Here is a 19,035-nt window from a genome sequence, read left to right as displayed (position 1 = left end):
CTGAACTGGTAACTGAATAAACACAAAATGGCTTAAAAGATAGTCTACTACTAACAGTATTTCCAGTAGTATTTCATGTATTCACTGTGACGCTCCACCACCTCGATAGATGGCAGTAAGACCAGTAATAAGCTGATGTTGCTGCAATAAGTAGCGACGAAAGACGACGAAGAACCGTAGGAAGAAGAAGACGACGGCGACCATGTTGATTTAGCAAGAACAAACACAATAGAGACCAGTTGGTTAACGTGAGTTTGAGATTTCGTTGAACTATACACACGAAAATTCGATCAGCATCGATAATAACATCAAGATAAGAGTTACAGCAGAGATAAAAAGGTAACATATGTCGACTCACGTCAAATTTCTGTCTTGTTATTGAATCTGAATGACTTCCCTAAAGAGATATTATTGCTAACTGCAGCTAGCTATTAACGTTAGCCAAGAGTAATTGGTAAATTAAGCTAGCAGCTAATGCTAGCCTCGGCAGTCTAACGTTATCGTGGATTACTCTCTTCAAAAGAGATTTGCTGTCTGAATTTCCTGTCATCACGAACAACACAGCTTCATTTTGACCCTTATTATGCTGCGAAGACTTCAATCCGTAGCTTCTACCCTTTGTTCCCAGTTTTGCTAGTAATTTACTAGTGTTGTACGTGAGGTCACTAACGTCAACATTAAATAGGCAATGCAATGTTGAACGTAATGTTACACAGATACTTTTTAGTGCTGTAACGAAAGCGACGGATTTAGCTGAGGCTACCACACTGATCAGATAGACTAGCCAGATAAAACAACGTTACGTTTAGCTACTTTTAGCTAACCAATATTAAGTTAGCTGCAGAGACGGTATTACCAGAGCCCGTCTAGACATTCTCTGGTATTACGATGAAATTGTATTGTCGTATCGAAGTGTGGATTATTAATGCGACTGGTGACGTCAAACGAGGCGAACTTGTATTGAATCAGCATGCACTTTTAAATTTGGATTAAAATGAGGAGCCATCTAACGTTAGTCGGCACTGAGGTAATTGATGTAAAGTTAGCATACGTTAGCTTCGCCATTCTATTGCGTCGATTTCGACAGCACTTGCAGCTACTTATCAGGTCAAGAGCTAATGGTCTGTATCATACCGTTCATATGAATTACTAACGTAATGCAGTCCTTACTGTATGTAACCGATGTATCTTTTATTTCTAAATTAACCTCGCATTAAATGTGTCCAATGGGGGTTAGTTAACGTTCACTAGCCGCTAGCTCTGTTAGCAGCCCAATGTGGATAATCGGAGCTAATTCATTAATAACATTAGCTATCCAAAGGTTTTGACCTAACCTTGTCCATGGCAATTACACAAATTACTAAATTGCCTCACCTGCAATTAAGCAGGCCAATTATTACAATGTGCGCAACGCCAATCACAGAGGAGATGGCTTTTTCACCCAGCGCAGATGCCATGGCAGTCAAAGTTTGCCCCCTGCTGCAGAACTTTTTAACAGATTTAACATGAAGTGCTTGGCGCCGTCTCGAGACGTGGTTTTTGCATTATAAATATTAGATGGGCTCTCAAACATGGCTCTAATACACGACATAATCAGACGCCTGAGATGTTCGCTTACCATTTTGGTATGCTGTATTCTGTCCATGGTTTTAGTTGCAGATATAATGCCAGTATAACACTTTCAGAATAACATTACATTGGCAGGCATCCTAACAGGATATGTGAGCTGCCAGCAAGCATGCAAGGTCATTAACAGTGAGACTGTCCTTGGCCATGTTTAGTGGAGTTGATGAACTGATGTGTTATTTAGAGTAAAACTGTCTTCCATGTGGTGCTAATTCTTTTCTCCATTCCCATCCTTCCTTGTCAGGTGACTGAGATCTGAGTTGCTGGCCTGTTTAGTGGAGGAAACGCGACTCGCTCCTCACCTTGTACACACACACACACACACACACACAAACACACACACATATATATACACACATGCTAACTGACATACAAGCGCACACACGCACACAGGTGAAGTCTGTGGAGAACTACTATTACAAGAAAGACTACCAAGTTTAAGTTTGGGCCGTATTAACGCAAAGGGAACTCTTGGAGTTTTGGACTACTGTATCCCAGGATTGTCTCTGTTTTTGAAGCATCAGGAATTTTTGGTATCAGGAAATCCACTTGCAGCATGTCTGCTTGAAAGGAGACGATTCACAAATTCACCAATTCATTGTCAATACAAAAGAGGAATAAACAAAGAAAATCCTTTGCAGTTTTTGAAAAGTTTTGAAAAGCAGGAAAAGACTCTATAACCAAGAGAGAGCAACAGCTGTTTTGATGAACTAGCTTTATTTTTTTGGAAAACAGACTGAGGAAAAAGAGAGATTGAACTGTTTGAGACAAGAACGTGAATATTTTTCAGACTCTCTCTTCAGTATTGCCTTAGCTGTTCTATTGCAGGATTTGTACTTTTGTGAAACTTGTCTACATATAATTTTCTATATTGTGGTCAGGTCTTCTATATTTATGCATATAAATGCTCATTTCTCTTCTTTTGGAAGAGCTGGAGTGAAACTTATTTTTCATGACGTCAGTTGCTCTTATTGAAAGAGTCTACACTGTACGTCCACTTGTCTATATGTAAATACTAAAGACACTTCTAAGTAAGTTCGGATTTAAGAAATAGAGTGCATTATAAATGCTTTATTAGCTTTTTTTGGTATTAATACTCCACAAAGGGCATTGGAACCTTACAGAGAGAACAAAAAAAACTTTAAGACAAAGGAGTGAACTGAAAAAAAAAAAAAAAAAGAAGGATTACAAAAGAAATGGCAACAGCAAGAACAGAAAGCATGGGCCCTGTGGTGATGGGTCTGAACAAGCAGAACGGGCAGCTACGAGGACAGACCAAACCTGTCTCCCAGTCAGGACCCCATGCTGTGAGCACGCCGCCTGGAAAGATGCCAGCGGGAGGAGGTGCCCAGAAACCAGGGGGTGGCACCCAGGAAGGCGGCATTAGGTGGGTCCCTCCCGCACACTTGTTACCCCCACTGCTTAGGTTACTGTTTATCATTAGGCACCTAAAGCTTTGCGTTTGTGAAGCGTATGTTGCAACAATTTAGCTTCCACTACTGTCAGTGGAACTGGCTACACCAGACGTGATGGCGATGCATACATTTGAAAAAGATTAGACCAATCATTTAAAACAATTTCTATACTCCATTAACCGAATGCTTTAGTTATGCACTTGGTGTAACCTGCCTGTAACCTCAAATATTAATGGTTTTGATCTGACAACAAGTGATCATGCCAGCTCTATCTAAAAAGAAAACTTAAATCTGTGCACAGTGCTGATGTTTGGCATGTCTGCCTTGTTTTGTTTCAAATTAGGTTTGGTGATGACTGGAAGAAGAGCTTACTGCTCCCCCCCAAAGACACTCGGGTCAGAACATCTGTAAGTATATGTTTTTTTGCAGACCTGAACGGGGGTCCGTATCCCGAAAAGTAAGTTGCTAACTACGATGCATCTTCCCTGGTAGCGTCACTGCCAAATGTGAGTTGACCATATTTGAGTCGTGCGTAAACTATACAGAAATACGGCGTCATTCGGTTGTATTTCGGTCACATTTTAGTAAGAGCTAACGAATATGCTCTTATTTTTTAATTTTCCTAAATTAAAAACATGATGTGTGACAAAATGAAGTCTATATCGCTTAAGTGTTTGTGCATGCGCAACTCAAATCTATGGACTCACTTTTGGCACTGACACTACCAAGGTAGTTGCTATCGAAGTTAACAACTATGCTTTTGGGCAACAGACCCCGGAGCAGTATTATTGTTATTGCTACTTATCACTTAGACATTTATGGGCTGAACATTTTTTTAAAAAATTTTTTTTTTTTTAAATCCCTCCTCCTGTCCTCCCAGGATGTGACTTCGACCAAGGGGAATGAGTTTGAAGACTACTGCCTGAAGCGGGAGCTTCTGATGGGGATATTTGAAATGGGCTGGGAGAAGCCCTCCCCCATTCAGGTAACCAACCATTCACAGGGCTGAATCCTCTACACTTTATGGTTGTTATGGTTATTGTGTTTAGCAGAGACACTTTTGTCCAAAATGACATGAAGAATATGAACATTACAGTAGTTAAAATTAACAGTAGATAATAATAATAATAATAATGTCAATACAATATCAATAATGAAAATAAACAATAGTTTCAAATGAAGTTGAAAAGTCTACGCTAAGCACAATAATAATAGTAATAATGGGAACTATCAATAATATGAATATATGAAAATTAGTTTTACAGTGACATATGTTTATAGTTGTCAAACACGGTGGTCAATATCAATGGGAACATGGCCAGAGCCACAACACATAGGAACATAGACCTCTGAAGTTCGCCTACAAAAAAGAACCAAAACGGCCATCTTTGCCCGTATAAGGAGATCCGGTTGTTAATTAAAGCTAACTACTTATGGCAAGTTGCATTGCAAGTTAGCTCTGGGGTAGCAAAAATCTAAGTGTGCCGCCTTCACTTACCGGAGATCACAGTATCCACTCGAAGGCAGAGGACAAAAGTGTGTTCAGGAAAACGTCTGCATTTCAGACTTTTTCATCCCCACGAGAGTTTAACAGGTACGATAATATAAAATCCCCATGTTATTTTCCCATAGGAAAAATCACCAGATACCGGTTGTCAAAGATGCCAGCTTTTTTGTAGGCAAACTTCAGAGGGCTATTGCCCAGCAACGTTACTCAAAAAGTTGCCTTGTGTATCATCAGCTTAACTTCTTTGAGAGTTTCTGATGCCTTCAGGCACAGAAATGTTCCATGCTTTAAGTCCTGCAGTCAGCTCGCCACTCATTGGCCATAACATCTCAACTCCCAAACCTGTTGCACTCCTCAAGACTTATACTCCCTACCATTGTTGTGTATTGTCCATGTCCAAACTGTGACATGTTTATAAACTATCAAGCAATGGTTTTCAATGACACATTTTTGTAACTTGAGTCGCATTTATTAAACTGACCTCCAGTTGTGTCGGTGTCCCCTTTTCAGGAGGAGAGCATCCCTATCGCCCTCTCTGGCCGTGACATTCTTGCGAGGGCCAAAAACGGGACTGGAAAAAGTGGGGCCTATCTCATTCCCCTGCTGGAGAGGATAGACCTGAAGAAAGACCACATCCAGGGTAAGGGCTTGCTTCACATAGCGTCTTCCTTTTTTTTTTTTTTTTTCACGGTCAGTACGATAAAAAATGAAAACAATGAGTTTTACCTTGCTCGAGTAGCTACATCCAGCATCTAAAGTAGCCAGGCAGCTACAGCGCTTCACGGGAGCATATTCGTTGTTAGGCACAACCCCCCCCCCTTAGCTGTTCTAAAATCAGTGTAACCTACGGACGGCTTATTGCTTTTCTAGCGGTTACTACATATATACATATATCTGGTAAGATTTCACGGTTACTACATTCACAGTTACTACATTCATACTAGATTTCATAACGGATACTACATCTATCAGGTAAGATTTCATGATATAAAGGCACAGCAATGAGAAATGTTACGATTTATTCATAGATAATCATTCTTCCGCCAAGAAATATTTTTTCTTCTATCAAAATGGTTGCCAAGCAACATCGAGACGCAGCTACTCCCAACTTCTGTATCAAGTTGTGGTAGCGCAGTAATATAGAACGAAATGCGGTCAAGGTGTATGTTTGTGCTGAATTTTACAACGGCATCGAACACGATTCAGCCAATCATCATCAAGGACAGGAATGATCCCTGCAATTGCATCCTTACATTTCGATACATAAGGTTTCAAAATTCGGGCTGGGATAAACGATTGTTTTTTTAAACGATTAATCTAGCGATTATTTTTTCGATGCATCGATTAATCTAATGTTTTTTTTGTTTTTTTTTTTCAGTTCGATTCGATTTCGATTATTGATTCTCACCATTAATTGACTAATGGCAATTTATACTAAATAGTTGATTTATAAAGCTGAATGAAAAAACATGAATTCCTTAAAATTGCAATATCTGTTTATTGCTCTTAAAATTCCAAAATAAAAGACTATACAAGTGGAAAGTAATGCATTCTTCTAATGCAGTCAGAGGTAGCAGTCAATAAAGTTCAGTAGTGTATAGGTCTAATTGAGTGCCTGTCACTTTAAGACGTTCGTGAGGGAACCCTTGCAATTAACTAACACAGTTAAAAGGCTGCTGATGTGTGGATGCAATTCATAACGTAGTTCAAATAACAGTTTGTACTTCTCCTTGGTACAAGCACTTTTGAGTCTTGGAAAACACTTTTCCATTTACATCGGGATTTTGCAAACATTCAGTGTTAGAGTCAATAAAATGAGCCCTGCATGAGTAACGAAATTGACAAGTAACTGTAAGTAAGCATGCTAAACTCGACATCAAACAGTATTCTAACGTTAGCGTTTAGATACTGCTTGATTGCATAACTTAACTTAGTACTAAACCATGTTGTGATAAGACTCTTAGCAGAGTTAACTTTAATGCAGCAGTTTATAACAAATTTGCGCAGCATGGTCACGATGCTAAGCGGATTTAATAGCAATTTAGCCCGCCTTGTTCTATGCAATGCTTCTATGTGGCAACAACAATCGTGAATATTTTGTTAAATGCACATGCAGAGGAGGGGCAGCGGGCTCGTTACTAGAGAGAGTGGGCGGGGCAAGGAAAGGCTGCGTGCGTAAAAAGTGCAGCTCAATGAAAGGGTTTTATCTTATCTTTAAATATTTTAAATAATACAACATAGAATATCAATGTGTGACGGATTTCGTGCGCCCTGCCACAGATTAGTCAATGTATGGGAAACACTGAAGGTGTAAAATTACAAATATTTGGCGGCACACGTTATGCTTGACGAATCGACACGAATATTTGGCGTCATCGATTACGTCGACGCGTTGTCCCAGCCCTACAATTGGTCCCAAAGCAGTTACATAGTAAAGTAAAAAAATCTACTATCAGTGCCCCTCACAGTGTAGGCCTAACTAAGAGGGCAAACATCGTTAATACCTCAGGAAAACATGCACTGTTGGTCATGTCACAATGTAACTTTTACATTTATTCATTTAGCATGTTTTTATCCAAAGTAACTTACAGAATAAGAAATAACATTAGTAATAACGTCGGGATCACATCAGCCAGCGGCAGCGGCAAACGTAGCGCAACGCTCAGACCATAATAAGTTGTATCTCGTTCCTAAGCAACACAAACGGTTTGTCAATTGAATACGCTCGCGTTGCGCTTTGAAAGTTGAACCAAGTTCAACGCTCAGGTTGTTCAACGCTAGCGTTACGCCAGCCTTGCCACTTTTCCGTTGCCGGACCATAGAGAACAATAGGAAACCTGCCACTGGCTAATGTGATCCCCGCCTAAGAGTGCAGACATAAGTACTAGTCATGTGGTAGAAGATGGTAGAGGAGGGATGAAGGGGAAGTGCATGGTAAGTGTTACGGCTCCCACACAGTTGAATTCCGTCAACGCATGCCATTGGGTGTTCTCGACGGTGGCTATGCAAATTACTTGGAAGTATAACCGTAATTTGATTGGCTGGTGCCTTCTTCTGTTCTATACAACAGGGGTTTTGCATACCCTCAGAGAACGTCTAATTTAGTGTTGCATGGTGCGCCAATACTACAAGTATTGCAATAGCCTGAAAAAAGTTATTTTTATTAGCATTTTTATAGTACATTTTATTAGTATCGATACTTTTAAGAATGACCCGTGTTCTTTTGAAGTAACCTTCGTGTGCACAAGGCATGCTTCTAGTGCCTCCTCCCCTAGCCTGTGGCTGTGCGTCTTTTCTCCTCACACACATATGAGCAGCTGTCGTGCCATAAACAGCGAGACATGGCTGCTAGTTTCAGTGATTCTGTGGTAACACATAATAATAGGCTAATATCAAATTGATTTGCTCGCTTACACCTCAAGTTTGTGTTGCTAACCTACCTAGGCTATGAGATTTAGGTAATTTAGGTCTACTATTGGGTTTAATGTCATTTAGAAATAAGCTACAACCTTGGCAGACTTTTACATCTGTAGAGAGCTCCTTGCCAACTAATCCCGCTAGCTCAAATCTTGTCTGTTATTCGTGTTGTGCTCACTAAAATCATTAATGATCATTGCAAGACACTTATCTCTTCTATGATCCCAGAAAGATTTTCTTCAACTTGTTAGTTTTTTTTGAACATCTATTTTATCTAATAACATAGAAAACATAATGAATTGCATCCACATATCCTTATCCACTATGTGCCACTATTATTATTTACATGTAAAAATCAATATGAAGTATTCAAATTACTAAAGATGTTTAGCGACTAGCTTTTTAGTAATTATGCAGGTTATAATACTATACATTATTAACAAAAATATACACTTTATATGAATTCCAAAATGTATGAAATGGAAACATATGACATAAGCCATAATTTTCCATATGTGTTGACATGAAATGAAATAGAAACATATGACAACACATCATTTTCCGTTTGTGTGTGTGTGGAGAGAGTCAAGCAGAATCTAGGATGGCCACTGGTGTGAATGATCACACTATATTAAATATTACTGATGACGTCAAGGTGGTGGGGGCCCCCAAATCAAATACATGTTTTAAGAAGTCTCAAAGAAGTATCGAAATCCCAATTCTTGACTTGGTATCGAAACAATAATTTTGGTATTGTGACCAGTCTAGTCAAATTTCTTGGGACTGTGCAAATACTTGTCTCACCGGTGGCTATGAGTCAACATAATCAGTTGATAGGAGAGACCTTTTAATAGTCTTTATTGGGAAATTGATCTGGTGTTTTACGACCGCATAATGTGTACGATGCAGGTCTTAATTTTCATTTAAGTGGTCTTAAAAAGGTCTTAAGGTCCTAAATTTGGGGTGGTCAAACCTGGGGAAACTCTGAATCCGTTGGCTCTGGTGAAAGCTTTCTGCATCCATATTGAATGCATATTCAAATATCGATCTCAGAATGTTATTAATTGATCTCGTATAATTTTTTCTTTTCTTTTTTAAATATAGACTCCACCTCTTGTATTTATGTTCATAATTTCTCTAGTCCGTTGATGTATGCTCTGCACTGTAAATGTTTTGACCAACCAATCTGTAAATTCTACAAATTTCCTGTATTTATAGTAATAGATTGAGTAGATCAATTTGCGTCATCCAGTCACGCATGGTCTTGTGGTTGTATTTCTCAGGTGGTCTAATGTATATGTGTGTGTGTGTGTGTGTCCCCTTGTTCTCTTCCTTTAGCCGTTGTGATGGTTCCCACTCGAGAGCTGGCCCTTCAGGTCAGCCAGATCTCCATACAGATCAGCAAGCACCTGGGCGGAGTCAAAGTCATGGCAACCACCGGCGGAACCAACCTGCGCGATGACATCATGCGCCTGGATGAGATTGGTAATATACCAAACCTGTAATGATTACTCTTGAGTTGCTCTCATATCAGTGATGCTGTTAAGAGATCTGTGCATCAGATGTGAAATGTAGCTATTTGTTGTTGCTTGCTGCTTAAATGTTGCTCTGCCCTATGTTATCCCTGTACAGTTCATGTCGTCATCGCAACACCAGGGAGAATTCTGGACTTGATTAAAAAGGGTGTGGCCAAAGTGGATAGAGTTCAGATGATGGTCATGGATGAAGTGAGTGGTAGTCTTCTGCACTTACCAACTAGTATGTGTTCACTAAAGTTACTGAAAAAGTGAAAATAAGTTCATGTAACAGGAAATTTAGTCATGTTCTTTATTCATGCCACAAACATGCGTTTCCGCAAGCTTTCTGTAATCATACTGTTACGGGCTTCTGTCCCCTGCACTTTAAGCTTTGGGAGTGCATTTCTGTGCATATTTGTATCTGAAATTGCATTAAGCCATGGCACTCTAATGTTTGTTTCATGACCGTGTCAACCTTCAGCTATGGTTTTGCCACACATTAACATGCCTGGAAACAATGCAATGCAACTTCTGCTGGAAAGATTGAAAAACAATGTTTCTTGGCTTTATTCTCTGATGAACGCCATATGGCCAAAACATTGGCATACCTTCCACCCTTTTCCCCCATTCTCAAACTACATTCACAGAATGTCTGACATTTCTTGCAAAATAAAACACTCGCCTCAAAAGTTTTACTTGTGCTCAGAACCAAACGGTGTCAGAGTACCGATCCAGCGTATGATTGAAGTGTTTCCTTTTTTTTTTTTTTTCTCTCTCTCTTCTAGGCAGATAAACTGCTCTCTCAGGACTTTGTGGTGCTCATAGAGGATATCATCAGCTTCCTGGACAAGAAACGGCAGATTCTGCTGTATTCCGCAACCTTCCCCATCAGTGTACAGAAGTTCATGGTGAGAGACCTGCTGGTGTGTGTGTGTGTGTGTGAGAGAGAGAGAGAGAGTGGGAGAGAGAATTTGTTGAGGTTGAATATTTAGAAGTATTTTTCCAAGTTCGTTGTCATGGTGGCTCTTCTAAATTGTATCCGTGTCTCATTCAACAGAGCAAGCACCTGCAAAAACCTTATGAAATCAACCTGATGGAAGAGCTCACTCTAAAGGGTATCACCCAGTTTTATGCCTATGTCACGGAGAGGCAGAAAGTCCACTGTCTCAACACTCTCTTCTCCAGGGTAGGTCATGGTGGGCCAACCCATTAAATCTTATTTTCTACTCCCCATGTTGACTCCCTCCCACCCTCCATAGTAACTTGCATCTCCTTTTTTCTTCAAACATAATAACCTTTGCCGTGTGTCTTGTTTTCCTTTCACAGCTGCAGATCAATCAGTCCATCATCTTCTGCAACTCTACCCAGAGGGTCGAGCTGCTTGCCAAAAAGATCACCCAGCTGGGCTACTCCTGCTTCTACATCCATGCCAAGATGATGCAGGTTTGGCATCAACAGTATTGTGTATTATAACACGCCTGTATTGCCATAACAGACTCAAGTTGGGTCATGTGGAGACCGAACCACCTCAGCCCTGTCTTGTAAACATAAAACCATTTACGCATCCATCATTACATATATATTAATTTAATCCAAAGCGACTTGCAGAATGAGGAATAGCATTCAAGCTACAGCGCTGCTAAATGTAAATGTTACATGTTCGCTAAATGCTAATCTTCACTCTCTCCACAGGAGTACAGAAACCGTGTGTTCCATGACTTTAGGAATGGGCTCTGTAGGAACCTGGTGTGCACTGGTGAGCTAAATCTGTCATTTATTCTGAAGACCCATTATTGCAAGGCTTATGTCATGTCTGTGAGGCAATGGCCTGGGATCTTCAAAATGGTAACAAGTGTTGCTGTCTCTGTGTGTGTGCTAGACCTGTTCACCAGAGGAATTGACATTCAGGCAGTGAACGTGGTCATCAACTTCGACTTCCCGAAGAATGCAGAAACATACCTGCACCGCATTGGTCGATCAGGTGGGTAAAACGCATCATAGCTTACAGGAAGGACGCATACCATACCCTTATATATAAGTCCCAATAAGCAGCCCTATTTTGTCATGGCATGTCATGGCTCTCAGTAGCCTAGTTCTTATTGAGCCTTTAAGGTGTATCGTCACATCGGTGTGACGGGAATGTTGGAAAATGAATGTTCTAAAGAATATCTGGGTTCATTGAATTCAACATAGACTTTTAGAACCTTGAATTGTTGCGGAACGGAATCTTATGTTAAAATGTTCAAAAACCTTAACCTTGCATTTTTTTCTCATTACTTCTCTGTCGCCACCTCCGTCTCTAGGCCGCTTTGGGCACCTGGGTCTGGCCATCAACCTGATCACGTCTGAGGACCGCTTCAACCTGAAGGGCATCGAGGAGCAGTTGGTGACCGACATCAAGCCCATCCCCGGCACCATTGACAAGAGTCTGTACGTGGCGGAGTACCACTCTGTCTCACCAGGCGGCGAGGAGGAGGAGGAGTCGAGACGTCCTGTGGCCACGCCCAGCCAGCCCTAAAGCAAAGCAATGATTGGCAGGTGAGAGTGGTTGTCTTGGCGACGGCGTTTAAGTCTCCCATCTGAGTGTTTAGTAAGTGTGTGATCGTCATGTCACTTCTGGGCAGGATTGTGGATTTTAATGTGTAATGGTATTACATACAGAACTATACATTATAACATTTTGTTCCTTGAATCCTTAATCTGGCTGTCCCTAAGTTAGTTATGTAATTATGCTGGTTTCATGTGTCTGTGTGTAGCAGTGATATGAAGTGGAAAGTGAGCCTGGACTAACGATTCTCTTGTTCTTTTCTGTCCCTGCAGGACCACAGGCTTTGGGCTCACTGGCTTTTGCACAGACGTTTGCTTTTGCACAAAGTTCTTCACACTCCTCTATTAACTCCTTTTTTCCCCTTTTCTTTATTTCTTTCTTTTTTCCCCCCCTTGGCTTGTTCCCTTCATTCTTTCGTACCCTCAATTTTTCCATTGCCGTGCCAGATTACGTGAAACATTTCATTCTTGTGCACAAAACTGAGTCATGCAACTCTGGCCCTTTATTTTTTTTCCTTTCCTTTTCTAACCTTAAACATTCCAGAGTCCTTGAGTGACTTGCAATAAATAAACAGGACTGAGGGCCTGCAGGATGAGGTAGATCACAAGCGTGAGAACGTCATTGACGTGACCAGAGCTGGCTGTTGCTCTTTCTTATATAGCATTTGGTTTGGAAAAGAGAAGAAGAAAACATACTGATTTCTGAGGCGGTTTTAGGAAATGGAGACGTGGTTCCACCTTCATACACACAACATGCATGAGTGTGCACACTGGTGCGCACAACACACATTTCTTTTTGTTTGTTTTGGTGTGTGTCCTTTTAAAGAAGCACACATTGTATACACACACATGCCCTGTCACTTAAGTGCCTTAATTTCTGACAGGCCAACTGTAGACGTTGAGATGTTGACGGAAAGAAAAGCTGACTATCCTAGCTAGCATCTTTGTGATGCCCAGAGTTTAGAAGTCTAACCAAGGCAGAACAGTTAAACCTGCTGTGTTCTGTTGAGAGGAATCCCCTTATGATGTGACACTCTGTGTACTGGCAGCCAATTGGCTTCAAGTTTTAAGTCACACCAAGATCCAAGGGCATCGAAACAATTTTGTTTGGGCTGAAAATAGGTAGAAAGCACAAAAGCTTATGGTGCTTTTTTCTTTTAAAGTGAGACCTCATTCTTTTTTTTTTCTATTAGAGGAGTTCTAAAAGGATCCACTATAAATGTGACTCGGTAGATTATCTTTAAGCACCTATTTGCAAGACTCGTCGGTAATTATAATTAATGCAAGGTGATGAGTACTTCCTTTTTTTGTTCTGAATTGGCGCAGGGTAATGCGTGACTGGGTGAGGCTTTGGCCTTTTCATATTGCCATTTTGAGCTCTGAAGGACCTGTCTATGTCTGTTCTCACAGTTAACTATGCATTTGGCTGTCGACTCAGCTCCATGCTTCATTAATCTACGATGCATAACGGCAACACAGTCACACACACAAATCAGCCCGTCCCTGCTCTTCAATGTCCTCCTTTAGAAACATGGCAATAATAATAATAATAATAATAATAACTCAAGCCTGCTAGCATGATTTCCTGCATTTTGAGTTCTTTCTTCCTGCTTTTGTGAGATCAGTTTCATCATGGAAATGGCAAAGAAACGTACATGACATTTTTTTTATCGACCGCAGTTCAGTTGACTTGTACCAGGCACGTGTGACTTTCTGGCCTGATGCGTGGGCTTGGATCTTGTGACCTTGCAGGCTTTTATGTATTTTTATGCAGCGGAGTGCTTTGCATGCTAGAGTAGAACTTTTGCAGGGCCTGTCAGTCATTGCATGAAGTTTAGCTTCACAAGTGGAGTTCCACCCCACACACAGCTGTCAACCAGTCAATGAGGGTAAGGTTTTATGCTGTCAGTCAGCTAATTGGCATCATGCTTCTGGTCAGGCTCCTGCGGTGATTAGAGGCGATTGGTCAGAGGAGGCTCGTGCTAAGGCAGTTGCTGTTGCTGTTTGAAATAAGAGCCGCCTGCCTCAGTTTTGTGCACAAAAATGGCTTGATTTTTGTTTGCTGAAAAAAAAATCAAAAATCTCCCCTTACTTTAAAAAAAAAAAATCCATTTATTTTATCATGCAGCTCATTTTCTCTTCTTTTTGTTCTAACTGGCAAATGGGTGAATGTATTACAATAGTTTTGCGAGTATTCTGGCGTTTCCATGATTCACAGAAAGCTATAAGAAGGTCCTCTGTGTCCCCAAGCTTATAAACCCCCACTCTAGACCCTGTGGCACTGTTGAACAGCTCATATCTCAACAAACATGGTCACATGCTAAAATGTTAACAATTATGTTGTTGCAGTTTGTCCTCTTTTTTTTTTTCTTATTTCTTTTTACTAAGCAGGTAATGTGGCTGGGGTCTTAAAGATTTTTTCTTTGTGTGTGTTTTTGTCTTCGTTTTCTGGAACATCTGTCCCTTTTCTTTCCCCCCTCTCTGTGTGTCCAGCTTTGCACTTCATTTTCCTGACCTGTTCCCTCTGTAGTGTGTGTCCTGGCCTGTTCTCTCTGTGGTGTATGTCTTGGCCTGTCTAACGGGCTCTTTGCCCGACACACTCACTGGAGGCTGGTTTTTGCGCTCTTCTCTGAAGCATAAACTGTAGCATCTTCTAACTGGCAGCTGTGACGTTGTACTTTTTAAGTTTGGTCTTTTTCCCTGCTGCAGATAAATGTAGCGGGAGGGGTGGGGGGGGCGGGAGGTTTTTTTTTTTATTTTATTTAATTTTTTTCAGGAAGGGGGAGGGGGACATGACATTAAGTGGAATGTCATTTTCTTGATTGGGCTGGGTAATGATGTATTTTGCCAAAAGTGGATGAAGGGGTGAACTAAATGGGATGGGTGGGGGGTGGGTAGGTATTCATGGGAGTCGGAGTGTGTGTGTGTGGGGGGGGGGGGGGGATTGCTTGAGCCAAGTATGTGTGTTTTTGGGGGGTGGGGGGGTGGGATGGTTGCTTGAGCCAAGTATGAGTGTGGGTGGGATTGGGGATTGATCATAGATCGGTTGGGGATTGGGGTGATTTGGTGATGGGAATAGTGAGACTCCTCTGGTTTTGTGATTGGGTAGTGTAAGGGATCTTTTGAAAGCAGCCCTTCGCCCTGGTTTGTGTCACCAGTTGTCTGATCTTGGCACTGAGAGTCTCTCCAGAGTATAAATGGGCCTATCCTAGGCTGCCCAAAGTCAACAGCTCTTCATCGGTACTTGTGAAGTATTTCGGTAAACATTCGGAACAGTTCAGGCAAGAATAATTCTAAAAAACTTTAAGGAAAGGGTGGCAACCGGTGTCCTTGTTCTTTCTTTAACCAAATGCCCATTGCCCTGTGCCCTCACCTACCTAAACCAGGGTTTAGATTTAAAAATCTATGTCTGAAGGGGGGGGGGGGGGGGGTGGGGGATCGTCATCTGGTGGTTTAGGGCCTGTAAATGATTATCTTTGTTTACAGAGTGTTTGGCGTTTACAGGAGTGAGCTGTTAAGCCTGGATGTAGGGACGTCCATGTTGGGGTTTTGAAAAGCTGATTTTCAAGACTAATTATGAAAACCAAAAAGTATGAATGTATAACATGGACGTGTGTATGAGTATAAAATGGAACGCATAAGTGCGAGTGAAGACTGCTGTGTGTGTGGGTGTGTCTGTGTGTGGGTGTGTCTGTGTGTGTGTGGGTGGGAATCAAAAACCAAGAATCTGTGAAAGAATGCTGAATCTTTTCCTACAAAGATGGGCTATGTTGTGAGTGACAAACTGCGTGTGTGTGTGTGTCTGTAGTGATCAACTGAGTGTGTGAGACTCTTGCCTGAGCTGGTATGTTTGGCTGTGGCAAACAGTTGTGTTTGTGTGTGTGTGTATGTGTGTCCACCTGTGTGGGAGTGAGTGTGTGAGCGCAGGCGTTGTGTGACTTTGGTGTTTACGCGCCCTGAGTAGAATCAAAACAATTTCAAACATGATTTAGTTTCAACCCCCAGTTATCCAGTAAACAACCAGAACTACATTAAGCCCAGATCAAACCGTTCCCAAGACCTCAATTGGATCAAGGCTTTAGGATTTCTCAGATGTAATGGTGGACCCATTTTCCAAACCAATGTTAAGATCCTAAAAATTTTGAATTAAGTGAATCCCCCCCACTGCAAATTTTTTTTTTGGAATAATGGTTTGTTACGCTTAACATTGAATTGAATAAATGTGTGAACAATTCTTTTTGTGTTGAAATCCTACATGCAACTGTCATTAAATTGGAGTATTTGAAAGACATGGGATCTGTTGTAAGTGAACTTGAGAACTACTTTTTCTTTGAAATTGAAATGCAAATGTCATTAAATTGGAATTCTCAATGACATAAGAACTGTTGTATGTCTATGTATAACAGTATAAGAAAAAACATGGGGGGGGGGGGAGATTCAGTTCTTTTCCAACTTTTTTTTTCTCATTTTCGGTGTAGTTTTTAAGTGGAAATGGTTACGTTTCGGTGGCAGTTTTTGTTTGTTTTGTTTTCGTTTCTATTATTTTCTGTTCCTTTCTCAAATCTGAAACTTAAGCCCGAATGTTAATGAGAATTGTTAAGCCTGAATGTTAAATGAGAGAGGTAGAACCTTCTTCACACGGCCAGTTTTACCAGCTCAGTATTATCTTTTCGTCTTCTCCATAGAGAATAATATGGCTTCTGTCAGAGGCCCCGTTCCGAGCACCACTGTTTGGGATGGATAAATCTTGTCAGAGCAAAATTACCCAAACCTTTTAAATACTTTAAATTCCGAAGCCCCAGATGCCATTTTGAATTTTTGCATTTTGATTGGTATAAAAAGCAGTTTTGTATTTGTTTTCCCCCTTTATGGTCATGTCAACATCACCTTTATGCAGCCTCTGTTAATTCCTATGTTACTTTTCTACCTCTCTCATTGAAATGAACTGTGTTCTTAACAAAACATACAGAGGGTTATCTGGCTAAATAAATAAAAACAATTGACTACAACTCTTGCTTGTGCCTTCTTGTCTTATTATTAAATGTATGGGGTCAGCAAAGCCTCCATTGGATATGTGGACTGCACCTTTGACAACTTCTCTGTGTTTTAACTACAAATGTCTGTTAAGATTTTGGTTGTTCAGCTGGTTACTTGCTGCATATGATTAATATTTGCTAGAATTGGGCTAAATTATATAAGACGTGGGCTGTTGCCACTGCCTCAATCATATGGGAGGTCCTGTGACCTTCAGGAAGAGTGTCCCCCCTCTGGCAAACCCAAACCAAAAATCCTTCGACGCTTCAACCAAGCTGTCTTGGTGACGTTTTTTGTCACCCAATCAGCAGACGCAAGACTATTTTGACCCGCCTCCTTGAAATTCTTTCGCAAACTCGGTTCATTTTTCACCTCCAGCATGTGAGAGCTATGGTCAAGACACGCCTTCATCTCTGAAATCTGCGCCCATGCTTGCACACAACAGAGATTGACAGGCGAAGACGCGATACATTGTTCATCTGTCTCTTTCCCATCCAATCCAAAGGCCACATTTCCCAAGAAGGCGGTTCCTCTGTTAAACTCATGCTGGTTGTAGGATTTCTTCGTTGGTGCTGCCGGGTGTTGTATCGTCCTTCTGTCCTGAGTCACAACGTGAGTATCAATCTTATATCACGAGGTTAGTATGAACATGGCTGTTAAATTAAAAAAACAGCCATGGTCATAAGTCAAAGTTCTGATGATATCTAAGATGGAGGTGCCTGCTTCATATCCTTCCTCTTACGATTGATGTTATTTATAAGCTAAGATAGCTAGCTGGTTAGCTAGCTAATTCATTGGTCATGGCTTGCTAACGTTACCTACCCTCGGATAGGTGATACCTAGCAGGAAGCTAGCTGGCTACATTTGGCATGCCTCGTTTATGTATAAATGACTTTAATGGCCATCGTTTCTAGTCACGTTTGTTTGGTTAGGTAGCTGCCATTAAGAGCACCTTTATGGCAGTGAAGGTTGGCCTTTTCACCGTCCACAGCCACACCGATTTACAGTGTCCAGCTTCATAGCTAATCATTATCCTGAATGAAAAGACTGTCTGAGCTATGCTCATGAACATTTCTACGTTTCCTTGCGAGTTTTAAATGTTCTCCCTCTGACTATCCCGTTTTATTGATTCATTCAATGCATTCCTTCGTTCATTATCCTGTCCAGTGCCCTTCTAGTTCCCTGCGCTCTCACGGTGACATTCATTCATTCATTCTTTGTTTCCTCCTCTATCTCTCAGCATGGGCAGTGTTTTGGCTGCCAGTTCCCCAAGCCCTCCAGTCGGTGGCACCCCTGGCGGGGCAGGTCTTGTGTCTGTGCCCGCGGGCTTCACCATGCCCCCTGTGTCACCGGTTTCGCCCACTGGGGCGCCCACAGACCAGGCCGCCGACGGTGAACCACCGCTGCCCAATCCTGGAGCCTTTGAGGAATGCCACCGCAAGTGCAAAGGTGAGAACAAGGCAACAATTGGTCCTCTTGAGCATCCATTTTAAACAGTATGGTGACCAGGCAGTGGCTAGTGTCACATGTTTTTCGCCCAGTCAAATTTGCAGACCTGTGCTATTTGTTTCCACCAACTTGTGCCATCATGCTTCTTTGTAATTATGTTTTTTTCAGTTCAAATCTCCTGGTAGTCTTATTCTTTAGTTGCTGTCCAGTGAAAGTGAGCAAATCCTCTGCTTGTACACCTTATACGAGTACGGTCTTGTGTGAAAGGATCTGATGTGATATCTCATTCATTATTTGGGAGCACATGATAGTCCAGTGTCACTGGCACCAGTGCTAATGATTTTCTAGTGGGCTTGTGGAATCGCTGTGCTCTGTGATGAGAATATAGTATATATTCCATTCTATAGAATATAGACCATTGGATCTGGTTATGTTTCAAATAGAAAACATTGCAGGCAATTGTAAAATTTGGCAGTTTAGTTACTAGTGACAGTTTAGCTCACAAGCCTATTTTGTCAGACAT

At 41.2% G+C, this 19,035-nt stretch overlaps 2 protein-coding genes across 3 annotated transcripts in view; both read left to right on the top strand.

The window, feature by feature from the left end:
- The first annotated feature begins 56 nt into the window (after window positions 1–56).
- LOC121695264 (probable ATP-dependent RNA helicase ddx6) lies at window positions 57–12,720 on the top strand. Of its 2 annotated transcripts, none has more exons than XM_042075931.1 (14): window positions 57–248; window positions 1,871–3,013; window positions 3,385–3,448; window positions 3,922–4,026; window positions 5,059–5,188; window positions 9,304–9,450; window positions 9,598–9,692; window positions 10,268–10,390; window positions 10,540–10,668; window positions 10,809–10,925; window positions 11,175–11,238; window positions 11,362–11,463; window positions 11,786–12,020; window positions 12,303–12,720. In XM_042075931.1, exons 2-13 carry the CDS (start codon window positions 2,823–2,825, stop codon window positions 11,998–12,000), a joined length of 1,482 nt encoding a protein of 493 aa, XP_041931865.1. In that variant the 5' UTR covers window positions 57–248; window positions 1,871–2,822; the 3' UTR covers window positions 12,001–12,020; window positions 12,303–12,720. The 2 variants fall into 2 exon arrangements, with proteins under 2 accessions (XP_041931865.1, XP_041931864.1); XM_042075930.1 differs by having other exon boundaries at window positions 57–339.
- Window positions 12,721–17,433: 4,713 nt separating this feature from the next.
- tomm40l (translocase of outer mitochondrial membrane 40 homolog, like) overlaps window positions 17,434–19,035 on the top strand; it is a 6,863-nt gene continuing 5,261 nt past the window's right edge. The window contains exons 1-2 of the mRNA XM_042076813.1: window positions 17,434–17,675; window positions 18,304–18,512. Of these exons, the coding sequence (XP_041932747.1) occupies window positions 18,305–18,512 (208 nt within the window). The 5' untranslated portion in view covers window positions 17,434–17,675; window position 18,304. The remainder of the gene's footprint in view (window positions 17,676–18,303; window positions 18,513–19,035) is intronic.

This window comes from Alosa sapidissima, chromosome 21 (assembly GCF_018492685.1).
Source record: "Alosa sapidissima isolate fAloSap1 chromosome 21, fAloSap1.pri, whole genome shotgun sequence".
Lineage (NCBI taxonomy): Eukaryota > Metazoa > Chordata > Actinopteri > Clupeiformes > Clupeidae > Alosa > Alosa sapidissima.
This window is presented reverse-complemented; position numbering and strand designations above follow the sequence as displayed.

Coding starts and splice junctions, on each gene's coding strand:
- LOC121695264 (XM_042075931.1), top strand. CDS start 2,823: ATGGCAACAGCAAGAACAGAAAGCATGGGCCCTGTGGTGATGGGTCTG. Junction 3,449..3,921: donor ACACTCGGGTCAGAACATCT/GTAAGTATATGT, acceptor CTGTCCTCCCAG/GATGTGACTTCGACCAAGGG. Junction 5,189..9,303: donor GAAGAAAGACCACATCCAGG/GTAAGGGCTTGC, acceptor CTCTTCCTTTAG/CCGTTGTGATGGTTCCCACT.